We start from the raw sequence: 20,914 nt of genomic DNA, 5'->3' as shown, positions 1-20,914 counted from the left end.
CTAGAGCTTTAAAGAGGAAAAGAAGTTTGACAAACTCTTTGCGCTTACGTGCAACTGCCGCTAACATGTCAGAAAATATACAACATTTCGAGGTTTCATTAATCGAAAATGATCTTTATTGTATGGCCTTAGCCAAGATCCTTTCCTTGATTCGATAGTCAGCGAAGTTGACCAAGATGGTGTGTGGACTCTTGAACCACGCCACGGCGTAGCCACAGGTGACCGCAGTTTCCTCCCCCCGCAATGGCAGTGGCGTTTCTGAGCAGCATGGCATGAAGATGAGGTCTTGCTGGCTGGCGGCTGGCGCATAGAAGTGCCTTATGTGTTTGCAGTGTGCCCGGTGATCGGTGAGGTGGAAGCAACATTCCGGCAGGAGCTGAAATGAGGCCCATATGGTAATGGATTATTGGACAGCTGGATGAGGCAAGGATATCCAAAATGGTGCCGAGCTGGGTGAAATAAGAACGGCCAGCCTGTTGGGAAGACACTGCCCTTGAGGAGGTGAGGTGAACTGGCCCTGAGAAGCACGGACATTACCACAGTCTAAAAGCTTAAACGTTTAAGTAAATAAACGGAGGGGCAGAACGTTTTTCTATCTTCTGGAGTCAGAATCTCCCTTTTAATTTCTCTCTCAAATTTTTAACATGTATCACAAATCAAGGCGTTTGCAGCTTTGAGCTTGCATCCAAAAAAACAAAAAAAATTGGAGAACTTTGAACATTTGCTGTGTGGATTCATCCAATGGGGAGTGCTAAGGATATAAAGGACGAGAGTGAAAAAAAAGGGGGAGGCAAAGATGGGAAAGCATCACAAACAGATTAATCTTGTTGCCAAAGTTGATTCTGTGGCGGGACTGAAAGCCAAAACTCGCTTGGCACAGGCTAAAGCGATATCAGTCGGTCAACAACCCTGGCCTCAACTCAAGTTTTGGGAGCTCGGAAGAGGAGCCTGTTGAGCTGTTTCTGGAAACAGGGGCTCCCACGGTCCAGCAACAGACGGAGGATCCTTTAATCACAGAGAAAAACCGGGCTGTTGATCCTACAGCAGGGTTTAGCAAAGACGAGGCAAAAACACAAAAGACTTTCCGTTATTTTCAAAAAAGGCATTCCGGGCTGCTCCCCTCAAATTTATTGCCCAAGCACCATGGCTGACAGAAGAAGGGATAGAAGGGATAGAAGACATCCATAACAGCTCGCGACAGACTTCATCTACATCTGCATTGCTACTAGCCCAGGTGACGTTCCCAGTCGACTTAACAGTACAAGAATCCAGCCAAAGCTGCGTGGGCCAGTCAGTACCTCCTTCATCAGGGATCAATTCCCTACTCCATACCCAGCTCATTCAGACACCGGTAGTGGAGGCAATTGAACTGCGACTAGGGGCCCAGGCACAGGCACAGCAACAGACCCTCCCCGAGTTGTCGGATGGCAATAATGTGGGACCACCAGACCAGTCCGGGAGGGGTCACAGGGGGGAAAAGAAACTTCAACAGCTTATCTCAGAACCCGTAGAAGCCTCAATGGATGCCTCAATGGATGCAGCCCTCACTAAACAGATGGATATTAGGACCTTGCTAAACTTGATCCTTGAAGAGATAAGAGAAATGAAGAGATCTCAAGAAAATGAAATAGCCTTTCTTCATCAGTGTCTTGGGAAAATTGAAGAAGCAGTGGCCTACTTCCCAGTAAAAATTCAAGAAGCTGATTCAAGGAGTGCCCAATTAGAGGACCAAATGAGCTCTATGCTCCTCAGAGTAAACAAAGCCACAAGGGTTAAGAATTTTTTTGAGAACAAACTTGAGGAACTTGAAAATCACTTGCGACAGTTGGACTTACGATTAGCTGGGGTTCCAGAGGGGAGGGAGGGCTCCCAGGGATTGCAATGGGTGGAATATTTTATCAAGCAGAGGGTGTTGCCCAAGCACAATGGAGACCTAACAATCACAAGGGCTCATAAAGTTCCCTCTCACCCGTTGCCTAACTCCAAAAGTCTCACCACAATACTCACATGGTCTGTTTCCTTATCGGCTTGACTGTCTCTTTGGCACAGCATGTGCTGCCTCCTTGGGTTCAATCGACTCTGCTTTAATCAATTTAGATATGATATTTCTATATGAGCTGCCCTTGCAAGTTTGTGGGTGCACCTGAGGTCAAGTATCAAAGCTAGTGTCATTTCAGCAGTTTTTGGAATTTCTTTCTGACGTGCTGAGGAGCAGCACTCTTGAATGAATTGTGCCCATGATTCTTCTTCTACATTTGGGAGTTCACATGTGCTGGCTTGACCTCACAGGCACACATAGAAAGCCTTTATAGTTTCTTGCAGGCCTTTGTTTTGCTTGCCGCAAAACAAACAGTTCGTAGCCAGGATTAGCTTTATGTTAATCTGAAATTCAGAGCTGTTAGCGCTGCTGTGTATCCATCGTCTGGACTGATGTCTCGGAGTGTCACAGACATATTGTGTACTTCCTCACCTACTAGGTAACTTTTAAAAACTTTTCATAGCTGGTCACCCATATGTTCCAGCATGCTGCTATTTATGAGAGTGCTAGTAACATGTTGAATGGCTGACTTGCACTTGCAGCATTGTTGAGCATGATGAGCTGTGGAATGGCGTAATCTTGGGGCAGCGAAGAAGTCATTGTCTTCAGAGTTGAGGGCTCATCTACAGATGACTCATCAAGTCTTGGGTGTATGTCCTAAACAGTTGCTTCATTGGGTTTTGGCACTGTGAGTTACTGGCCAATTAACTTTTTCATAGAGTCTGGTGCTCCTCATCGTTTTGTCGTGGCTTCCCTGTTTCTTGTGAGCAGCTGCTATGCGTAGGGTTATTTTCCTGATCCCTTCTGTGCTAGAATGGGGCTTATCTGCCTCTTGCACATTGGTTGCTGGGGAACGTGTCGTACCTGTTCTGGCTACAAAAGGGGTTTGTAGTGTCCTAATCATGTGAGCGCTAGGACATTTGCAGTTCTGGGCGGACTCTAAACAGGAATTACATCATCTGCTGGGAGGTGTTAAGGTGTGTTTATAAACGTTGTAATGCAATACGTGCAGTGTGTGATCATATGCAGAGGCATAAAGATGTCTGTTACAGATCTCCGTGTGTGGCGTATTAATTTACATGCTCCCGTGCTAGGGAAGATGAAGCGTGAAGAGTAGGAGATACATGCCCCAGAGAAATATTGCTGCTCTCCCTGAGAGTTTGCAAAGGTACAGCAAGCTGCTCATGTGTGATACGTGTGCACAAAAATTGATAACAAGCAGTCTGCAGTTGGCATATGTGGAGTCAAAGTCCCGCTCCAGCCCATACACAGCCAGCGAAGAAGTTGACGCCCTGCAGAGATGCACATTCAAAAAGCTCACCAGAATCCTTTGGTATGGCTTAAAGAAGAGAGACTGCCCCACGCCATAGCACAGAGATATCATCCATATGAAGCAAACACCAAAGGCAGTTACAACCAGGTACGAAAACAGAAACTTACTTATTAGCACATGCGATGAAAGCACCACACGACCTCAAATAGGATGTGACGACCCAAGCTCAGGTGCGAGGCCAATGCGTGCAGCAATTGCAGGTGGCATACTGTGCAACAAACGCTGCCTGAACAGCATAATCTCTCAATGCAGTAGAAGGGAGTGCAAAATATACCATGGCTACTTTCCTGAAGAAACCACCTTGTTTGACTTAGCGAAGAAACTGAACATCGTTGCCAGGTGGACTGCATGAGTCAAAAAGTTTGATGTCTTCTGCATGCCTGGGTGAGAGTTTCAGTTGATTATTTAGACTTCTAGGAAATGGACATAATCTCATGGTAGTCATTGATGATATTTGCGTTTTCCTTTGGTGCAAGACTTATCATCATCAACCAATGACAAAGACATTGAGCAGCTTGATGACATATTTGCAGGATGAGGCATCCCCGCTGTTCTCAAATCTGTTTGACTCAATGTCAAGCATCAAAAAAATACACCTCTGTGGCCCCAAGCAAATGGTGCTGTTGAACTATTTATGGGAGCCCTCAAGAGGGTAATTCAGCGAGCATCAATGAGAGACTCAATCTAAACAAAGCCATGTGTCAAGCCCTTCGTGCCTACTGATCAACTCCTCTCACCACAACTGGTGAGAGTCCTGCCACTTTGCTATTTGGGAGAGCCATTAGAATCAAACTACCACAATGGGAATCAGACCGATCGATTAATGTCGATAAGGTATGTGTCACAGACACTTCTCAAAGTGCAAAATTAAAACATATGCTGATCAGCACCAACAAGCCCAGGAAACAGTTTTGGATAAAGGGGACTGGGTACTCGACAAACAGAAACAGAAGCAGGAAATAGATACTCTGTTTGCTGTACACCCTTTGAGGGTTGTAACGTGCAAAGGACACATTGTGACAGCGCATCGTCCCGGGAAGTCCACGACTTTAAACACCTCCTTTAATGTTCATCAGGTCCGGTGATAACAAGCAAGGCGACCCTGCCTGAATATCTAGGTCAAACACCTGAACCCATTTCATTGGTGCACAATCAATGTGCACTCCTACTACCTCATACCACTTCATCTGACAGACCAGTGTGAGGAATTATGTAATCTGATGGAGGTGTAAAGGCATGGTTATAAAAGTTATGATACAATGCGTGAAGCCAGTGCAGGGGGCATTAAGGAAACCAATATCAACATTTCGGTAGTCTTTCATCGCTGTGTCATGGGAGCAAAGTAAGCCCACATGTGAGGCCTTACTGTCTTTGAAATGGACGTGAGACAATATTCAACGGAGAAAGCACAGCGCCACCCCTCTTTACACGATGATCACTAGTCTGAAGCAATCTCATGAGAAGAGGTATTTGTATGGTGAAGACCACTGCGGTTAGTGGCAACTGCCACAGGCCTTTGGTCTATCTCAGCCCGAAGCATGTGTCTAATACGTTGTATGCAAACTAGTGGTTTTGAAGTTGTCACTTGATCTGGAACACACACCTGGATAACTCTGGTGGCAAAGTTTGGTTCATGTTCATTTCAGTGCAGCAAAATGGTAGCGGATTGTTTTAGATAGGGCCATTTTGTTATAATGCTACATGGATGTGGAGTGTAGAGGTGTAAAAGGGCCCATCTTTCATAGTTTTTTTTACATCTATTTGATTATATTAGACAAAGTTATTTGTCTGGGCCTAATGCCTGTAAATAGGAAGGGAACACTCAAAGGGTTCAAGGGTTTTCAGCACTGCAGGCAAAATAAAGTTTAAGAAGTTGGATTTCTGGGGGTGTGGCCTGGAGGCTGTTTTAGTGAGACGTGCTTCATAGCAGCTACTGACTAGGCTCCCTTGCATTGGTCAGAATCCTGCATTCTTTGGCTGGCAACAACATTTTGCAGACTGGAGGGGCAAAGTCTCAGCGAAGTGAATTTGGTGATTTCTGGGTGTGACAAGCCAACATGAAGTGGCCTGTTACAAATGCACTACTGGCCAAGATGGCGATTGGTCTATGCTGAGCGGTGCCTACACAGACAGCCCCTTGACTGTCATCTTTCTTAACTCCTTCTGCTTGGGTTAGCCAGTGGTGAGGGTTGGAGGCAGGCTCCAAGCAGCGATGCTGGCGTGGCGCCCAAAGGAACTTGAGGTTCCACGGAATGATGGAGCCCTGGATGGTGAGGTGCAGGACCTGGGACTGATGCCACCATGGTGATTGTAGGTGGTGGACATCGAAAAATACGGTGAACGGGCAGCTGCCACAGGCTTCATTGTGCTGAGCAGTGGTGCTCTCAAAGTAGAGGGAAAAGCTTGAAGTGTAGGGATGCACTGGACTTTCAAAGCAACTCTGACGTAGAGATAGGTGGCACAGACAAACAGAAGCCTGCAGGTATGATTCAAACTATGGATTCTGCTAATCCATACCTCAAAAGGGTGGGGCTGACTTTCATTGGGATGCATTTGGACTTGTGGCAGAAACCTCTTTTGAACTCTGCAGATATTAGAGTTCGTAGGGACATGCATTAAACATATAGGATGTATGATAGATTGAACTGAGATACAACCTTGCACCTCTGCTGAAATATTGATAATCAATATAGGGGCTTGGACAATGCATATAGGGGATTGGACAATCTCTGAGTCTTTGAGTAAAAGATATTTAATCCTGGCACAGTGGACAGTGGACGGTACCACAGAAAAAAAATCTCAAGCAGACCAGCCCTGGGACATGCACAACCCCCCCCCCCCCCCGAAACCAGAAAACACTCAAATCAACTAGAAACAAAGCTTGTGTTGATACATGAGCCAAGCACTGAGCACCCAGATAAACTCGGCTCTGTTATCAAAGAAATTGAGGACACTGAGTTGGAGCTGGGGGGCAAAACATAGCACTGGAATTAGGTATATTAAGAGCTCAGCAGAAAAATGAAGCCAAGAGGGTCAGAAGTTGAGAATAATATGGCTGAAATGGCTTTTGATGTAGTGGAGCTGAAGACCGACATGGTTGAAATGATGGAAAGAATCAGATTTCTGAAATACAGAGCATAAGACATGGCAGGGAGGTACAGACTCAAAAATGGACGTATTGATGGCCTTTCTGAGGGCAAAGAGGGAGCAGATGTGCAACCATATCTTGACAATTTTCTCAAATACTTCATGGCCACTGAGAGCCTATCCAACAGCTTTGCTGTAGAAAGGGCCCACAGAATCCCATTCCACTCACCTGCACAGGTCGGCCTACCCAGGTCTATTGTAGTGAAACTGCTTCATTAAAAAGTCAGAGAATACTCTATTTAAAATAGAGTAAGTGTTGGGTCTATTTGCCATTGAAACTCTAAAGTTTTGCTGTTTCCATATTACAACTCTGCTGTGTGGCAACAGTGTGGTTCACTATATGCTGTCAAGGGGAAACTCTTAAATTAAACCTCTTGATTATATACCTTTATCCCGCAAAACTCAAGGTGATCACAGACCAAGCAATTTTATTCACATGCCCATGTGAAGTATGGGACTAGGCTGAGACTAGAGAGACTGCATGAGAACTGGCGGACAAGCTGGAACCCAAGCCTCTGCATTGTAAGTGAATTAAGTGAAGCTAGTGCTCAAGCCGTCGATAGAAGGTGGTGGCGGCAGTGCTGGGTGGAGCACCAGATCAAACAGTGCACTTGACATCATATGACACAACTGGCAGTAGCAACACCTTATCAAAAGTCGCCAGAGTAGATATCAACATTATCTTTCATCTTTCACCCCAGAACTGCAGATGATTTTGTGTAACTCTGATAACATAAGTAAGAGGGCCACAAAAAACGGTAGTTAGGGGGCAATTGAGTTCCAAATGGGTCAAGATGCAGGTTGCCAAAGGGTCAAACACTATGTAGAGTGCAGACACCAGAGTCCCCTCTCTTCACCCGAAATCTGGGAGTCTTGTTGGTTATCCACTTGTTAAATTTTGGCATGGCGTGGTATATTATGCTACACTTTGTTATCATGTTAATCAAGCAATCTGTTAATTGGACCATGGACAGTTTTAGGCCAAGATTTACTTGTCTAGCCACAGTGGAAATGCCGCACTGTGCCGTTGACGAAAGTGGGGAGTAGACTCCAAGAGGCAAAGGGTTGAAACCATGACTACTAACACATCATATGGAAGTGATGGGTGCACATGCGCCATGCCCAATCAGAGTGGGACTAGAATGGAAGCATATTGGCTACCACAAAGTAATGCCCAAGAGTACAATCTACAAAATAATGTCTACACATTCCTGACATAGAATGTGAAAGGCTTGGGCAGTACCGCCAAAGAACACAAGATACATACCTATCTCAAGAGGAGGGGTGTACATATTGCAATATTATAAAAAAACAAACATATTTCTGGCCCAGAGTGTGCTAAGTTGAGGTAAAGATGGAAAGGGCAGCTGTACAGTACAGTTCACTCTGTGCATGCTAGGGATGCTTGTTAGACCTCGGATTCTTGATGTGATATTCCCCTAACTTTTTTGCCTTCAGACCTCCTGTTTTTGCTGACTTCGTTTTTGCAGGCCTTGGGCATCTGCACACTTTACCATTGCTAACCAGTGCTAAAGTGATTGTGCTCTCTCCTTAAAGCATGGTAGAACTGGTTTATATTGAATTGACATATTTAATTTACTAGTATGCCCCTAGTAAGGTGGCACTACCTGTGTCAAGGGCCTGTAAATTAAGTGCCACTTGTGTGTGTGTGCAGCCTCTGCCATTTCGCCCTGGCAAAGTAAACCATTTGCCAGGTCCAAACCTTCTTTTTTAATACATATAAGTCACCCTTACGTTAAGCCCTGGACTGCCTAGAGAACAGAGTGCAATGTATTTAAAAAGTGAGGCAAACTTTTAAGTTTTACGTGTCCTGATGCTGTAAAAAATCATAAATTTGTTTTTCACTACTGCAAGGCCTAGCTCTCATATAGGATAACATTGGAGTTACCTTATTACATTTATAAGTGTGATTTCCAAATGAGAACAGGTGACCACAACGTGTTTGGTGTCCGGAATTTTAATTTCAAATCATGTCATATTGTGAAATTGGATTTTAAATTGCAATTTTGGAAATGCCACTTTTTGAAAGTAGCCTTTTTCTTGCCTTAGCCATTTGGTGCCTGCAGCCTGCTTCTGGGTCACGGCTGGGTGTGGGTGACAGTTGGGCTTCGTGTATTGCTCCTACAGAGCTACATACAATGAGGAGCTTAGGTGTGAGTGGATGGGCTTTCACTGGCAGGATGGGAGGGAGGAGCTGGGCCCAGCCCCACCTTCACTTAAATAGTCTGTGTTCTCTCTCTACACAAAGGGCTGTGTATCCCTGTAGTTACTCTGGAGCCAGGGCTAGGAAATCAGGGCATCTGTGCACTTCAAATGCATGCTTCTATAAGATTCTCCCCACTTTAAAGGCATAGCTGGGTATTAATACTGGACCTCAGACACCTACTCTTTAGTAAAAATTTGGACCTGCGGATACTCTGCCAGTAAGGACTGATGTGCTGCTGAAAGGACTGCTACTCTGCTGGACTGATGCTCTAAATGCACTGCTGCCCTATTGTGTTGACCTGCTGCCTGCTCCCCTCTTGACTGAGTGAGAAGGACTGGACCTGAAAATCTTTAAACCAGAAACCAGAGTGACTCCAATGGCAAGTTGACTGACCTCCTGATCTGAAGCCTCAGAGACAGGCTTCCATCAACCTTGCGCCTTCACCTGGACTCTGCCATTTGTGAGTTTACCCTGCAAAGTGGTGCCTCCCTAGTCCTGGACCCTTGGCAGTAGTCCTAAGGTGCTTTGCCAGCCTTTGTGGATCCAGTGGAACTGCTGTATCTACTCTGCTGCACTGCGCAACCCTGAGCAGAACCAATGCCTCTATGCTGCTTTGCGGATTAAACCGATTGCAAAGACATGCATCATCTGCACAGCCTGCATTGCTATTGGTCCCGCCACTGTGCAACGTATCCTCCTCACAGGCCCTCGCAACCCTCATCAACTGTAGCCTCGATACAAACGCTGCACTCTGTATTGCAGCCTCACAGCTCTTTGGAACCGATGCATCACGCCAACTGCGCGCCACACCCTTGACGCGGGACTTACCATCACAAGCCCCATTGATGGGATCCTTGATGACAACACAGACCTTCACATTGCAGCCTCACTGCATCTCGAAACCGAACCATCGATTCGGCTGCATGATGCATCCTTGACACAGATCCTTGCAGCTCTCCGCAAACCAGAATTTAAAGTACTTTGTTTGGCCGGCCTAACTGGGTCTCTGTAACTGGAGGAAGACCTATTGTGTTCACCCTGAACTTGTGACTTTGTCCCTGTCTGGCGCAACCAGATACCAACAGTTGACACTTTGTGCTTTTTGCCACTATTTTCGAAAAAATTCTTTAATAGTGCATATCTCTGGTTCTACTGATTGGATTTTTGTTGTTTTGGTTTTGTTTTATTTATTAAACAAAGTACTATGTTTCTAAATGGGTGTGGAATTCTTTTTGTGTGGTGTTTTCCCCTTTATTACTGTAGGAAGTGTTTCACACATTCTTTACACATTGCCTCTAAGTTAAGTCTGGCTGCTCTGTGCCAAGCTACCAAAGGATGGAGCACAGGTTAATTTAGGGTTGTTATGTGACTTTCCCTGACATGGATTGTGGTTGCTGCTTGACCATGGTCACATCCCAGTCAACCAACAGCCCGATTTCTCATAATGAACTTGTATGGATTTCCCCAGGGGGGATATGTGCCTCTGTGTGGACAATTGAATGGTAAAGCACACCATGTAGTCAGGTTGCACTCCACCAATTCTAAACAAAACATTTTTAGTAATGATATCCATGCAACTGAGCATACACCCTCAAGGTCCACATACACCAGAGGGTGATTTTAACTGGGTCATGAATTTAGAGACAGACTAAGAATCTGTCTGACTGTCATTTTGGAAACCACGTAAAAAAGACCATCATTCATCAAAATGCTGTTACTCTTTTTTCACTACATCCTATATAAATCCTATAATGTTTGATGAAAATACCATATATATCAATATGAGTATGTGCAAGTAGTATGTGTGTTGTTGTGAATGAATGTGATCGGAATGTTTGTGCACAATTGTTAGTCTCTGTATGAATTTTTTCTATTTCTAATATATGTTTTTACAATGAACCAACAAAATTATAAAAGATAACTAATAAATAAATCTTGATATTTTTCTAATTCTTTAGTGTCACTATTGTTTGTTCTTTTCCTCATAATGGTCTGAGAGATTTAATAATTTGAAGTACTCCTAGTGTATTTACATTAATGTGTCGATGAGAGGGTCCTTGCAAACATACAACATGTCCATTGACCAGGGATTATTCCTACTATTTCTCGCTTTGCATACCAGGGTAGATATGATACTAGCGACACTGCAAATCAGTGGGGAAACCTTAGGGCTTATCTTTAGTCATGCCTTCAGATCACAACTCCCTCCTATGGCTGTTGAGTTGGGGCACCATACATTGATTCCGGAGCAGTTAGACACATTAGAGAGAGAGATCTCCCTCGGGAATGGGAGAAGCAGCGTATTAGAGACCTCTGGCAAAATACTGGGCAACAACGGGCTCCCTTTGGAGTTCTACAGGGTTTTCCAGAGACAGCTAATACAGCTACTGATTATATATGTACAGGCCAGTAGTGGTGAACTGCCCCCTAGCATCAGAGAAGCCACTATGGTGGTGATCCCAAAAGGGGATCACAATCCACTGGAAGTGGAGTCCCACAGACCCCTGTTCATGCTTAATTTGGTCTGCAAAATGCTGGGAAAGTGCTGGTGAATAGATTACTGGTGGACCTTCCATGCCTGGTACATCAGGGTCAGAGCTATTTCATACTGGGAAGGAATTCTATCCTAACTGTGTGCAGACTCTTTCACTTTATTATAAGTAACATTCTCCCACAGATGTAGTGGTTAGATGTGCTTCAATAGCTATGGAGAAAGCCTTTGACACTCTAGATTGGGAATACCTACGTGCGGTACGACAAAGCATTGGCTTTTGTGACAAAAATGATGAGGTGGATAAGGCTGATGTACACTAATCCCAATGCATGGGTTTAAATTGGGGGTGTGATATCAGAAGCTTGGAGAGTGAAATTAGACACGAGGCAGGCTGTCCCTTTTCACCCATGCTCTTTACCTGATGCTATGGAGTCACCTGTGCAGCATTCGTGGGCTAGTGAAGAGCCACTCAGGATTCCCATCAATGGGCTCCACCATACTATTTGCTATATGCTGATGATGTATTACTTTATGTGAATGATGTGCGCAGACGGGTGCCGCAAATGCTCGTTGCATTTGACAAATTTGGGAGGGTGCCTGGCCTCCACCTCAACAAGACCAAGTCATGTTTTTCAAATGCAAAGTTTATATGCATTTATAAATCTAAGGAATATAAAACTGTATTTGTCTCAGCCAATACTTACATGTGAAAAACATTATAAATCGTACATTGTGATAAACATTTGTGTGCTATTCTGCCTTCAGGTTGTCTGGATCACTGCTACCATGCCATATTTCGTTTTAACGGCTTTGCTTGTTCGCGGAGTTACTCTCCCTGGAGCAATTGATGGTATCAAAGCATACCTCAGCGTGGATTTCCTCCGGTTATGTGAGGCTTCGGTAAGAGATATTTTATTTTATTTCCTGGCTTGTGTTAGTTCAACTTATACATAAGAAAATTTCTGCAGTTGGATTTACCTAATGGAGATAAGAGTGTTATTTTATTCTTAAAAGAAATATATTGGCAAGTTTCACTGTAGCAAGCTTTCTGCATAAGTAAGTTATCATCTTACTGCATTGGTGCAGCTGAATGAGCGGCACTGTGGGATTGAGCCGGAGGGACCTAGTTTAGTGATCTCGACCCTTGTATTGTGCCAATGGACCTGCTTTGCATCCGGTGCAATATATATATGTCCGTTGGACATACCCTAGCTGTCTAGTTCAGAACTATAGGCGTGACTTCTAGGTGGTAGCCGCACTCTTTCCGTTCTTTTTTCCTTTCTCACACTCTCATGGGATCACACAAGGAGAGGGTAAGCTTGTTGCTAAACTAAGCTTGAAGCAGCTGGCAACCAGTTTCAATGGCTGAGCCAGTTGCCATTTTGGATCAGAAATTTAGTTGAGGATCCAGAGTGCATTAGAGGCTGAGTTTGCCATAAAAGAGGCTTCTCTTTCTTTCAAGACTCTGAGGCTGATGCCAGTGATAGATTACTCTATTCTGGATGGGACTGAGTGTGAGGACACCCTGTCCCTGCCTGTTACCCTCAAACCAGCTGAGGAAGATGACTTTGTCAGCCATTATGTAAATGTATTTGTACTTGTATAGCGCACAGCTACCCACAGTGGGTTTCCCGGCACTTGCTTAGGGAACCCGTCCTGGAATTCCCCTGCGAGATAACCCATTACTGGGCCTCCCCAAGGTGAAATCCAGGCATCCCGCTGCGAGGGGCCATTGTGGAGATTAAGCAAGCTATTGCCCAGAGTTACAGAGTGGGACTCCATGATTGGAATAGGCACCGAGGCGAGAATTGTCAGGTCCGGGGAAATTTGAGCCCAAGACCCACCGAGGCGGGGAATTGAACCCTGGTCCGGGCCAGACCTCTGCATCAGGTCTGCCGCTCCAACCACTTGAGCCACACTTCTCCACATGAGGAATCAATAAAGTTTACCTCCACGTTCCACTGTGAGGATGGTAATGATCCATAATGGGTGCTTGTGGACAAGTAGGATTTTCCTATGTTTTTCACAAAGCTTGATGCTCTGCATACATTTTATGAAGAATTTTCACCAGTGCTAAAAGTGGAATATTTAATTGCTTGATCGTCCTTTCAGGGGGTTAATATTTCTGAGGAGACAACACCATCTGATCCGGTGTACAATTAGGTGGAATCAGGGTCAAAATGGCTTATGCAGCTGCTAATTTTTCCATCTGAACATCTACGTTTTCCTACTACACAATTCAGTCCTGTTAGAAAGTGGGCTACTGGTTGACTGGGGTGAGAACAGCCACCCCAATCCTAATCAGGGTAAGGCACAAGCAAATCCCAAACTAACCTGTGGTCAACTAGCTGCTAGCTTGGCACAGAACAATCAAGCTTAATTTAGAGGCAATGTGTAAAGTATTTGTGCAACATTCCAAACATTAAAAATGTAAAAACACTGCACAAAAAGATTCCACACTAGGTAAAAAACCGGCCAAATTGATTAAATAAAACAGGACCAAAATGACAAACATCCAATCAGAAGAACAAACGTTATGAATTTTTTAAAGTTTAAAGTGTAAAAAAGCACAAAGTGGGGATATCTGGTCGCACTGGATCAGGTCAAAGTCAAAAGATCAGGCCGACAGCTATTGAGCGTGGGTCGAATATATTCCCAGATTATTCCAACTGAAGGTTTGCCTTCTCAAGTTGTGTGCCAAAAGTCCAGTTAGCATTGGAGAGGCTCACTGGGAACAAGTAGAGTAGTCAGCTTGACGCAAAAAACGAGCCAGGATTCGTGGATGGACGGTCTGGAGCTTTATGCTGTGGTCCCCTGTGCGCTGATGATGATGTTGTGCGAAGAGACGGGATTGCGGCAGCCAGAGCTGATTTTCCATGCAAGCAGCATTGTTCTGCTGGGAATGGGCCCGTTTGTGGTAATAAAGGGCCCAGAAGCTTGCAATTATGAGCTCAATAGAGTTCAGGACCTATGGGGGAATTCTTGGAGGTCAGGAACTAGCTAAAGATGAGTCCATGAGCTGTTGCAGAGCCTGTTATGTCCCTGAGGCTCTGATCAGTAGGCCAGAAGACTACCCCTTTGAGTCACCCTGGGATTCTGGGTTAAGGTGGAGTTGCAGGTCTAGTTCTTTTTCCTCAGACAAAAGGGCAGCAGGCAGCAGGTTCTATAGAGCAGTAGTCCAGCCGAGGTGCAGTCCTTGAGTCAGCATAGCAGACTTGCTTTCCGTCAGAGTATCCACAGGGTCAGAAATGTAGTGAAGACTTTGTGTCTTAGGTGCTTTTTTATATACCCTGGATCTGGAAGGTGGGAGAAGCTTCCTGACAGTGGCTTTGGAATTTCCTGCCTCCCCTGCCCTGGCTGCAAGCTGGCTGAAGTGACAATGCGGGGTTGTTAAGCCCTTTATGTGAAGGCAGAGGACAGGCTATTCAGGTGTAAGTGAGGCTGTACTCAGCACTGATCCCAACCTACCAGCTAATGGCCAACTCAGGCACACCTAAACTCTATTGTGTGACTGTCTGGGAGGTATTCACAAAGTCAAATGTCAGTTTCACCTAGTCATTTGACTCAGGCTAGGCTGTAGGCACAAAAGGTTAAGGGCAGAAAACTACAAACTTTCTAAAGGTGTCATTTTCTAAATTGTGATTTAAAAAAAAATGTTTTCCACTAAATAGGGCTTTTCACCCCAATTCCAAAGACACAAAACATGAGCTCTTCGAATTCGGAAATTAAACGTATAAAAATGTAATAAAGTAACTCCAATGTTGTTTTGTGGGAGAGACAGGCCTTACAGTTGTGAAAAACTAATTTGAGTTTTTCACTAAAAAGACATTAACGTTTAAACATACAAGACCTACCTTTTAAATACATTGCACTCTGCACGCTTGGCTGTCCAAGACTGACATATGTATTAAAAATGAAGTTTTGAGCCTGCAAAAGGTTTATTTTACGAGTGCAAAATGGCAGCTTAAACTGTTAAGGCAGGTCCGAGACGTTCAAAGGGCTACTTAAGTGGGTGGCACAATCAGTGCTGCAGGCCCACTAGTAACATTTAATTTACAGGCCCGGGGCACATGTAGTGCCACTTTACTAGGAACTTACCAGTAAAATTAATATGCCAACTGGGTATAAGCCAATTCTATAAATTTTTAAAGAGAAAGCACACACACTTTAAAAATGAAGGAAGGTCTAGATGTTGGAGAAATAAAAGTAAGAGACATACGACTTGTAATTGAAATGTTTTGGCTAAATATCACTCGTAGAAAACAGCACATGTGCTAAAGATCACAGGTGGACTACAGACATGTGGTATTTAGCATATGTGCTAAATATTGCATGCAGTTTTCACTCGTGATCAGACGAATCATTAAAGTCATGCACTATTTACCCTGGGATGCGTTATTACCACTACGCCTAACTCATAATCATAATAGAGTCCTGGGGAATCAAAACCCACAAAGTTTGGATTTTACAAGCAGCCTGTCAATAATGGAGCAACAGGTTCATTTTCTTTCAAAGATTTCATTTGATGCCTTTTGGCAATGGCTGCAGTTTCAGAGGTTCAATTGCAGCTAGGAGGCATCTCAGGGTGCTCTTTTGGATAGCTGACTCACTAAGGAAAACCATGTTGTTGGATCTTCCTTTTGCTGGTACTGAATTGTATGGTACCCAGCTGGAAGAAATGGTGCAAAATTAGCAGATGAAAGGAATGTGTTAACTCCAGTGAAGTTTGTTTCAAGAGGAAGAGGTTTTGGCTATAGGAGGGCCTTTGGTCCTACATCTACATCCAGAGAGGTCTATTCCTTTTAAACCCGTGCATGCTTGTGATGGAACCGTTCCGTCACAAGCCTCGGGTGAGCTGTGCTTGTGACGGAACGGTTCCGTCACTGCCCGCTCGCCGCGCCTGCGCGGCGCGAATTCCGCGCCTGCGCTGACGAATTAATGGGCGGGCGGCTTCGTGACGGAACCGTTCCGTCACAAGCACAGCTTACCCGCGAGCCGTGACGGAGCAGTTCCATCACAAGCACGGAACCGCCGCGCAGCCGCCCCACCCCCTTAGCGCTGCGGCGGAATAGCCGCCGCAGCGAAGGGGTTAAAGCAGGGGTTGTGTTCTGGAAGCCTGTGTGTTAGATAAATCTGTGTTCCATCCAGCCACTTCAACCAATCCACTCCGAGTCCCAAAACCATGACTATCTGACTCCATCTAGCTTTCAATTAGAGGGTTGGTTTACAATCTTTGCAGAAGTCTAGTCATCATTCATTCGCAGCAAAAGGGAAGTAGGGACTGTTCAGGATGGCTACAAAGTAAATGCTTCTTCTCCTCCTCAAGAAACTATATTCTGCACTCCTCTTCCAAGGAATCAGGCTAGCCAGTCAGCGCTGTTCGTGGAGATTCAAAAGTTGACCACTATTCTGGTGCTGGAAGAGAATGGAGTAAGACGTTATTCAATCATATTCCTTGTGCAAAAGGTTTCAGGGAAGTTCAAGCGGTTTCTATACTTAAAGGTTGTGACCAAGTTCATCCATTTTCATCATTCAAAATGCTGACCCTGAAATCAATGTTACTGATTTCAAAGTGGGAGACATCCTGTCCTTAATTGATCTCAAGGATGCCTATCTCCACCCGCCAATGAGTAGGGGATTTGATAGTTTTCCATGCTTCTGGGTTAAGGAGAACAATTATCAGTTTCATGTTCTTCCTTTTGGCCAGGCATCGGCTCCAATAGGCTGGCTAGCTTATTGCTTCCTATTTCGTTTTTTTAGGAACAGAGGATTTCCAGTGGTATCTTCCCAATAAATCTAGAGAATCTGAGGTCTGTCCCATCATAGAAGATTCAATTCATCTGAATCATCTTCTGTAGCACCAGTTGCATTACATGTGGACACATTCATTTTTGATAGGCACGGGGAGATTACGTGATTTGCCCAGAATCACAGGATGTTCAGCGTCATTGCCGAGACTCAAACCCAGTTCCCCAGATTTGAGGTTGACCGCCCTAGCCATTAGGCTAACTCCTCTCCGTTCAGATATTCAGAAAGCAGAGACTTCAATCTTATTTGTTAAATATCTTGTAGAAATCACAAGCATCTATCAGAGAATAGTTGGTGGTACAGGGGTATATGGCATCCACCCTTTCAGTTGTTCTTTGGGCCTGAGTGCACCTGTACTCATTAGTACATCACCTCCTTGCCCGCTGTAATCCAGCATCTCAAGACTTCAACGTTTTGGTCTCAGTCCTTCTTTAGGTAGTGCGAGAACTATAGTGGTGGCTTCTTCTTCAGTCCTTGGCCCATGGGTCTCTCCTTCTTCTCACACTGACAGTGCTAACATTGGATGCCAGCAGGAAGGGCTGGGGAGTATGTCTGGATGATAAGCAAATCCAGGGCATGAAGGATCTTCAAAGCTTTTCAATGTCTTGCAATTGGAAGTAGCTAAACGAAGCCCATCTAGCTCTGCTACATTTTGCTCCAGAGTTGGATCAGGCAGAAATGATCCGTTCTGGCAACCAAGTGGTCAGACCATATATTAAACACCAAGGGAGGACAGAGCCCTCCTCACTGGCCATCTACCTTAGGATATTTGTTCAACTTCAAATTCTGTATGTAGTTTATCTTGTAGGGAGGAAGAGTTTGCAGGCAGATCACTTGAGCCACTTCTCTCTCTTGTCATCTCTGGTCTTGCATCTCAAATTCTTTCTCCAGATAGGACAAAGGTTTTAGGTCCCATAGTTTAATCTTTTCTCATCCAAGGAGAATGCTCAAGTTTCCAATTTCTGCATTTTCTATCCATTCCCAAGGCTTGGACATTGTATGCATTCTTGATTGTTGTTCTATGTGTTTCCCACAATTTCCATTATCATAAGTGTATTGCAAAAGATTCAGATGGACCATGCTTCAGTGTTGCAGGTGGTTCCATATTGGCCCTGGCAACCCTGGTTTCCTCTCCTCCCACAGTACTCCATCATTGGCCCCTTCCTGTGGATCCATCTCCTTTGCTGTCTCCAACCCTCAGTCCAGAGAGTCTGGCTTGCCTCCAACTGATAGTCTGGAGGTAAAGAGGGTACATCTACAATCCTTGCCCTGTTCAATTGAGGTGCCCAGCTCCATTCACAGTCTACATATCCTGCTACACCAATACTATATGGGAGACATTGTAAGTCTTTTTCAGTTTGGTGTGTAGAGAGATCTATGGATCCAGATTTTTGTGATCTTATTAAGATGATGGATTTGGATTAAGGCTGGATGTTTCCACTGTTTGATGCCAGTGGGCTCCAATAAAAGTATTTAGAGAAAATGATGTTCAGAGTATAGAAACACGTTTCTACACTACTTGAAAGTTTTTATAAAGACCTGTTATCAATTCCTTCTTCCATCTTTGGATTTACCTTTGGTATTAAAATTTTTTGCAATATCCACCTTTCAACCTTTGCATTCGGCTGATTTAAAGTTTTTGTCTTTGAAAGTACTTTTTCTAGTATCTAACTGTCTGGGAAGGGAATTGCGGAATTAAGAGCTCTTTTGTAAACTGACTCATTTCTTTGTGTTTTTTCCAGACAAGTTATTCTGAGATCTAGCCCTCTTTTCTGACTAAGGTCCCATCTGAATTTCTTTCATCCCAGGATTTGATCCTGCCAGTATTTTCTCTTTGAAAAAAGACACAATGATTCCATGGATCTCATTCAAGTTTATTGTCCACAATACTGCAATATTAGCATTGGATTATTTGCATGAATGTAACATACCTATCTCCTAGATGTAAAGGGATTTTTCATGAAAGATTGTTTTGTGTATGTTTTCATAAACAGAAACTTGAACTGCGAGGGTTCATTAAGGGATTATCCTTGTTTTGACACTTGAAGGACAGACAGAAGAGAAGCTATTTTTCTAGATTGTACCATGGTTCCAATAATTGACTTAAAGTTTGTTTGTCCTAAGTATTTGTCAGTATTTTTTCCTTGAAAGTGTTGCATTCTTTGGACTTACATATGGAAATATTAATTTATAAAGAAAAACCAAAGGAAATGATGGACAGAGCGTTGACAATACAAGCACTCACCCCCAGTCAACTGATCTGGGTTTAATACATCACTGTTCTTTAGCCCACTCTGCCACCCCAGTTCAGACATGGCCATATGCAAATCAGTCTGAACCTGTGCCTCACGGGAACAATCCAGCCCGAACTGCCAAGCCATGCCTTCCCTGGACCGGAAACAAGCTACCGAGGACCGGTTTCTGGCATTTCAGCCGTATTCAGCCCGGCTTGCTTGAATCCAGTGGCAAAGTGAGCAAGGGACTCACGTCTGAGCATACCCTGCCAACTTATGGCGAACAAAGAAAAACCAAACGAAATGATGGACGCAGCGTTGACAATACAAGCACTCACCCCCAGTCAACTGATCTGGGTTTAACCCATCACCGCCCTTTAGCCCACTCTGCCACCCCAGTTCAGACATGGCCGTAAGCAAATCAGACTGACACTGTGCCTCATGGGGACAATCCAGCCCGAACTGCCAAGCCATGCCTTCCATGGACCGGAAACAAGCTACAGAGGACCGGTTTCTGGCATTTCAGCCGTCTTCAGCCCGACTTGCTTGAATCCAGTGGCAAAGTGAGCAAGGGACTCACGTCTGAGCATACCCTGCCAACTTATGGCGAACAAAGAAAAACCAAAGGAAATGATGGACGGAGCATTGACAATACAAGCACTCACCCCCAGTCAACTGATCTGGGTTTAATCCATCACCGTTCTTTAGCCCACTCTGCCACCCCAGTTCAGACATGGCCATATGCAAATCAGTCTGACCCTGTGCCTCATGGGAATAGTCCAGCCGAAACTGCCAAGCCATGCCTTCCCTGGACCGGAAACAGGCAACCGAGGATCGGTTTTTGGCTTTTCAGCCGTCTTCGAGGTTTGAAACCATCATTTGACACTCTGAGTAAATGATTGAAATAGACCACTTTTTTCTATCTTATGTGCAAAAGAATCAGGAGCTGCCACGGGTAATAAAGGTACGATCAACTTGGAACAAGTCTACCTCATTGGTGATGTTGAAAGGAGCCTCACTAAAAGATGTTTGTATGAATGTATAAAACATTGTCATCTTCAGATGGGGAGTTTGTGGATAAAGCTCTGAACGCAGCTTTGAATTCTGCTTGTTTGGTCTTTTTTTTTCCATGAAATAAATGTGGGTGTTGCAAAGTTTGTCTTGGCTAATTTTGTGGTTGACAATGACAAATGGAGAACGGTGGTGTAGGGCGGGGGCGGGGGGGGCATAAGTCGACAGACGACGGAATACGGAAAATAATTAAATAAATAACTCCTATTCTGTTGTCTGTCAATTACCCCCGTCCCACCCCACCGCCCCACTGTGCTTACCTGTACCAGTTGCTGATGATTAATCTACTTCGGTAACAGCTCAGGAAGGAAGGACTGGGACGAGAAAGTAATCAATCGATCAATTAGGGGGATTATAAGCGCGATACTCACCCGTGAGGGTCTCAAGGCGCTGAGGGGGGTGGCCCGCAGATCTGTTCAGCCGAAGAGCCAGGTCTTGAGAGTCTTCCTGAAGGTGTTCAGGGAGGAGGTGCGTCTGATGTCTGCCAGGACCTCATTCCAGGTCGTGGCCGCAATGCGAGAGAAGGATCTTCCGCCTGCTCGGAGGTTTCTTTTGGGTGCAT

At 44.6% G+C, this 20,914-nt stretch overlaps 1 protein-coding gene across 1 annotated transcript in view; it reads left to right on the top strand.

The window, feature by feature from the left end:
- The window catches only part of SLC6A3 (solute carrier family 6 member 3), a 581,644-nt gene that overhangs the window by 383,285 nt on the left and 177,445 nt on the right, over positions 1 to 20,914 (top strand). Inside the window, exon 5 of the mRNA XM_086966890.1 lies at positions 12,005 to 12,139. Within this exon, the coding sequence (XP_086823016.1) occupies positions 12,005 to 12,139 (135 nt within the window). The remainder of the gene's footprint in view (positions 1 to 12,004; positions 12,140 to 20,914) is intronic.

This window comes from Lissotriton vulgaris, chromosome 4_1 (assembly GCF_964263255.1).
Source record: "Lissotriton vulgaris chromosome 4_1, aLisVul1.2, whole genome shotgun sequence".
NCBI lineage: Eukaryota > Metazoa > Chordata > Amphibia > Caudata > Salamandridae > Lissotriton > Lissotriton vulgaris.
The sequence above is the reverse complement of the archived record's forward strand: the minus strand, read 5'-3'. Positions and strand labels throughout refer to the sequence as shown.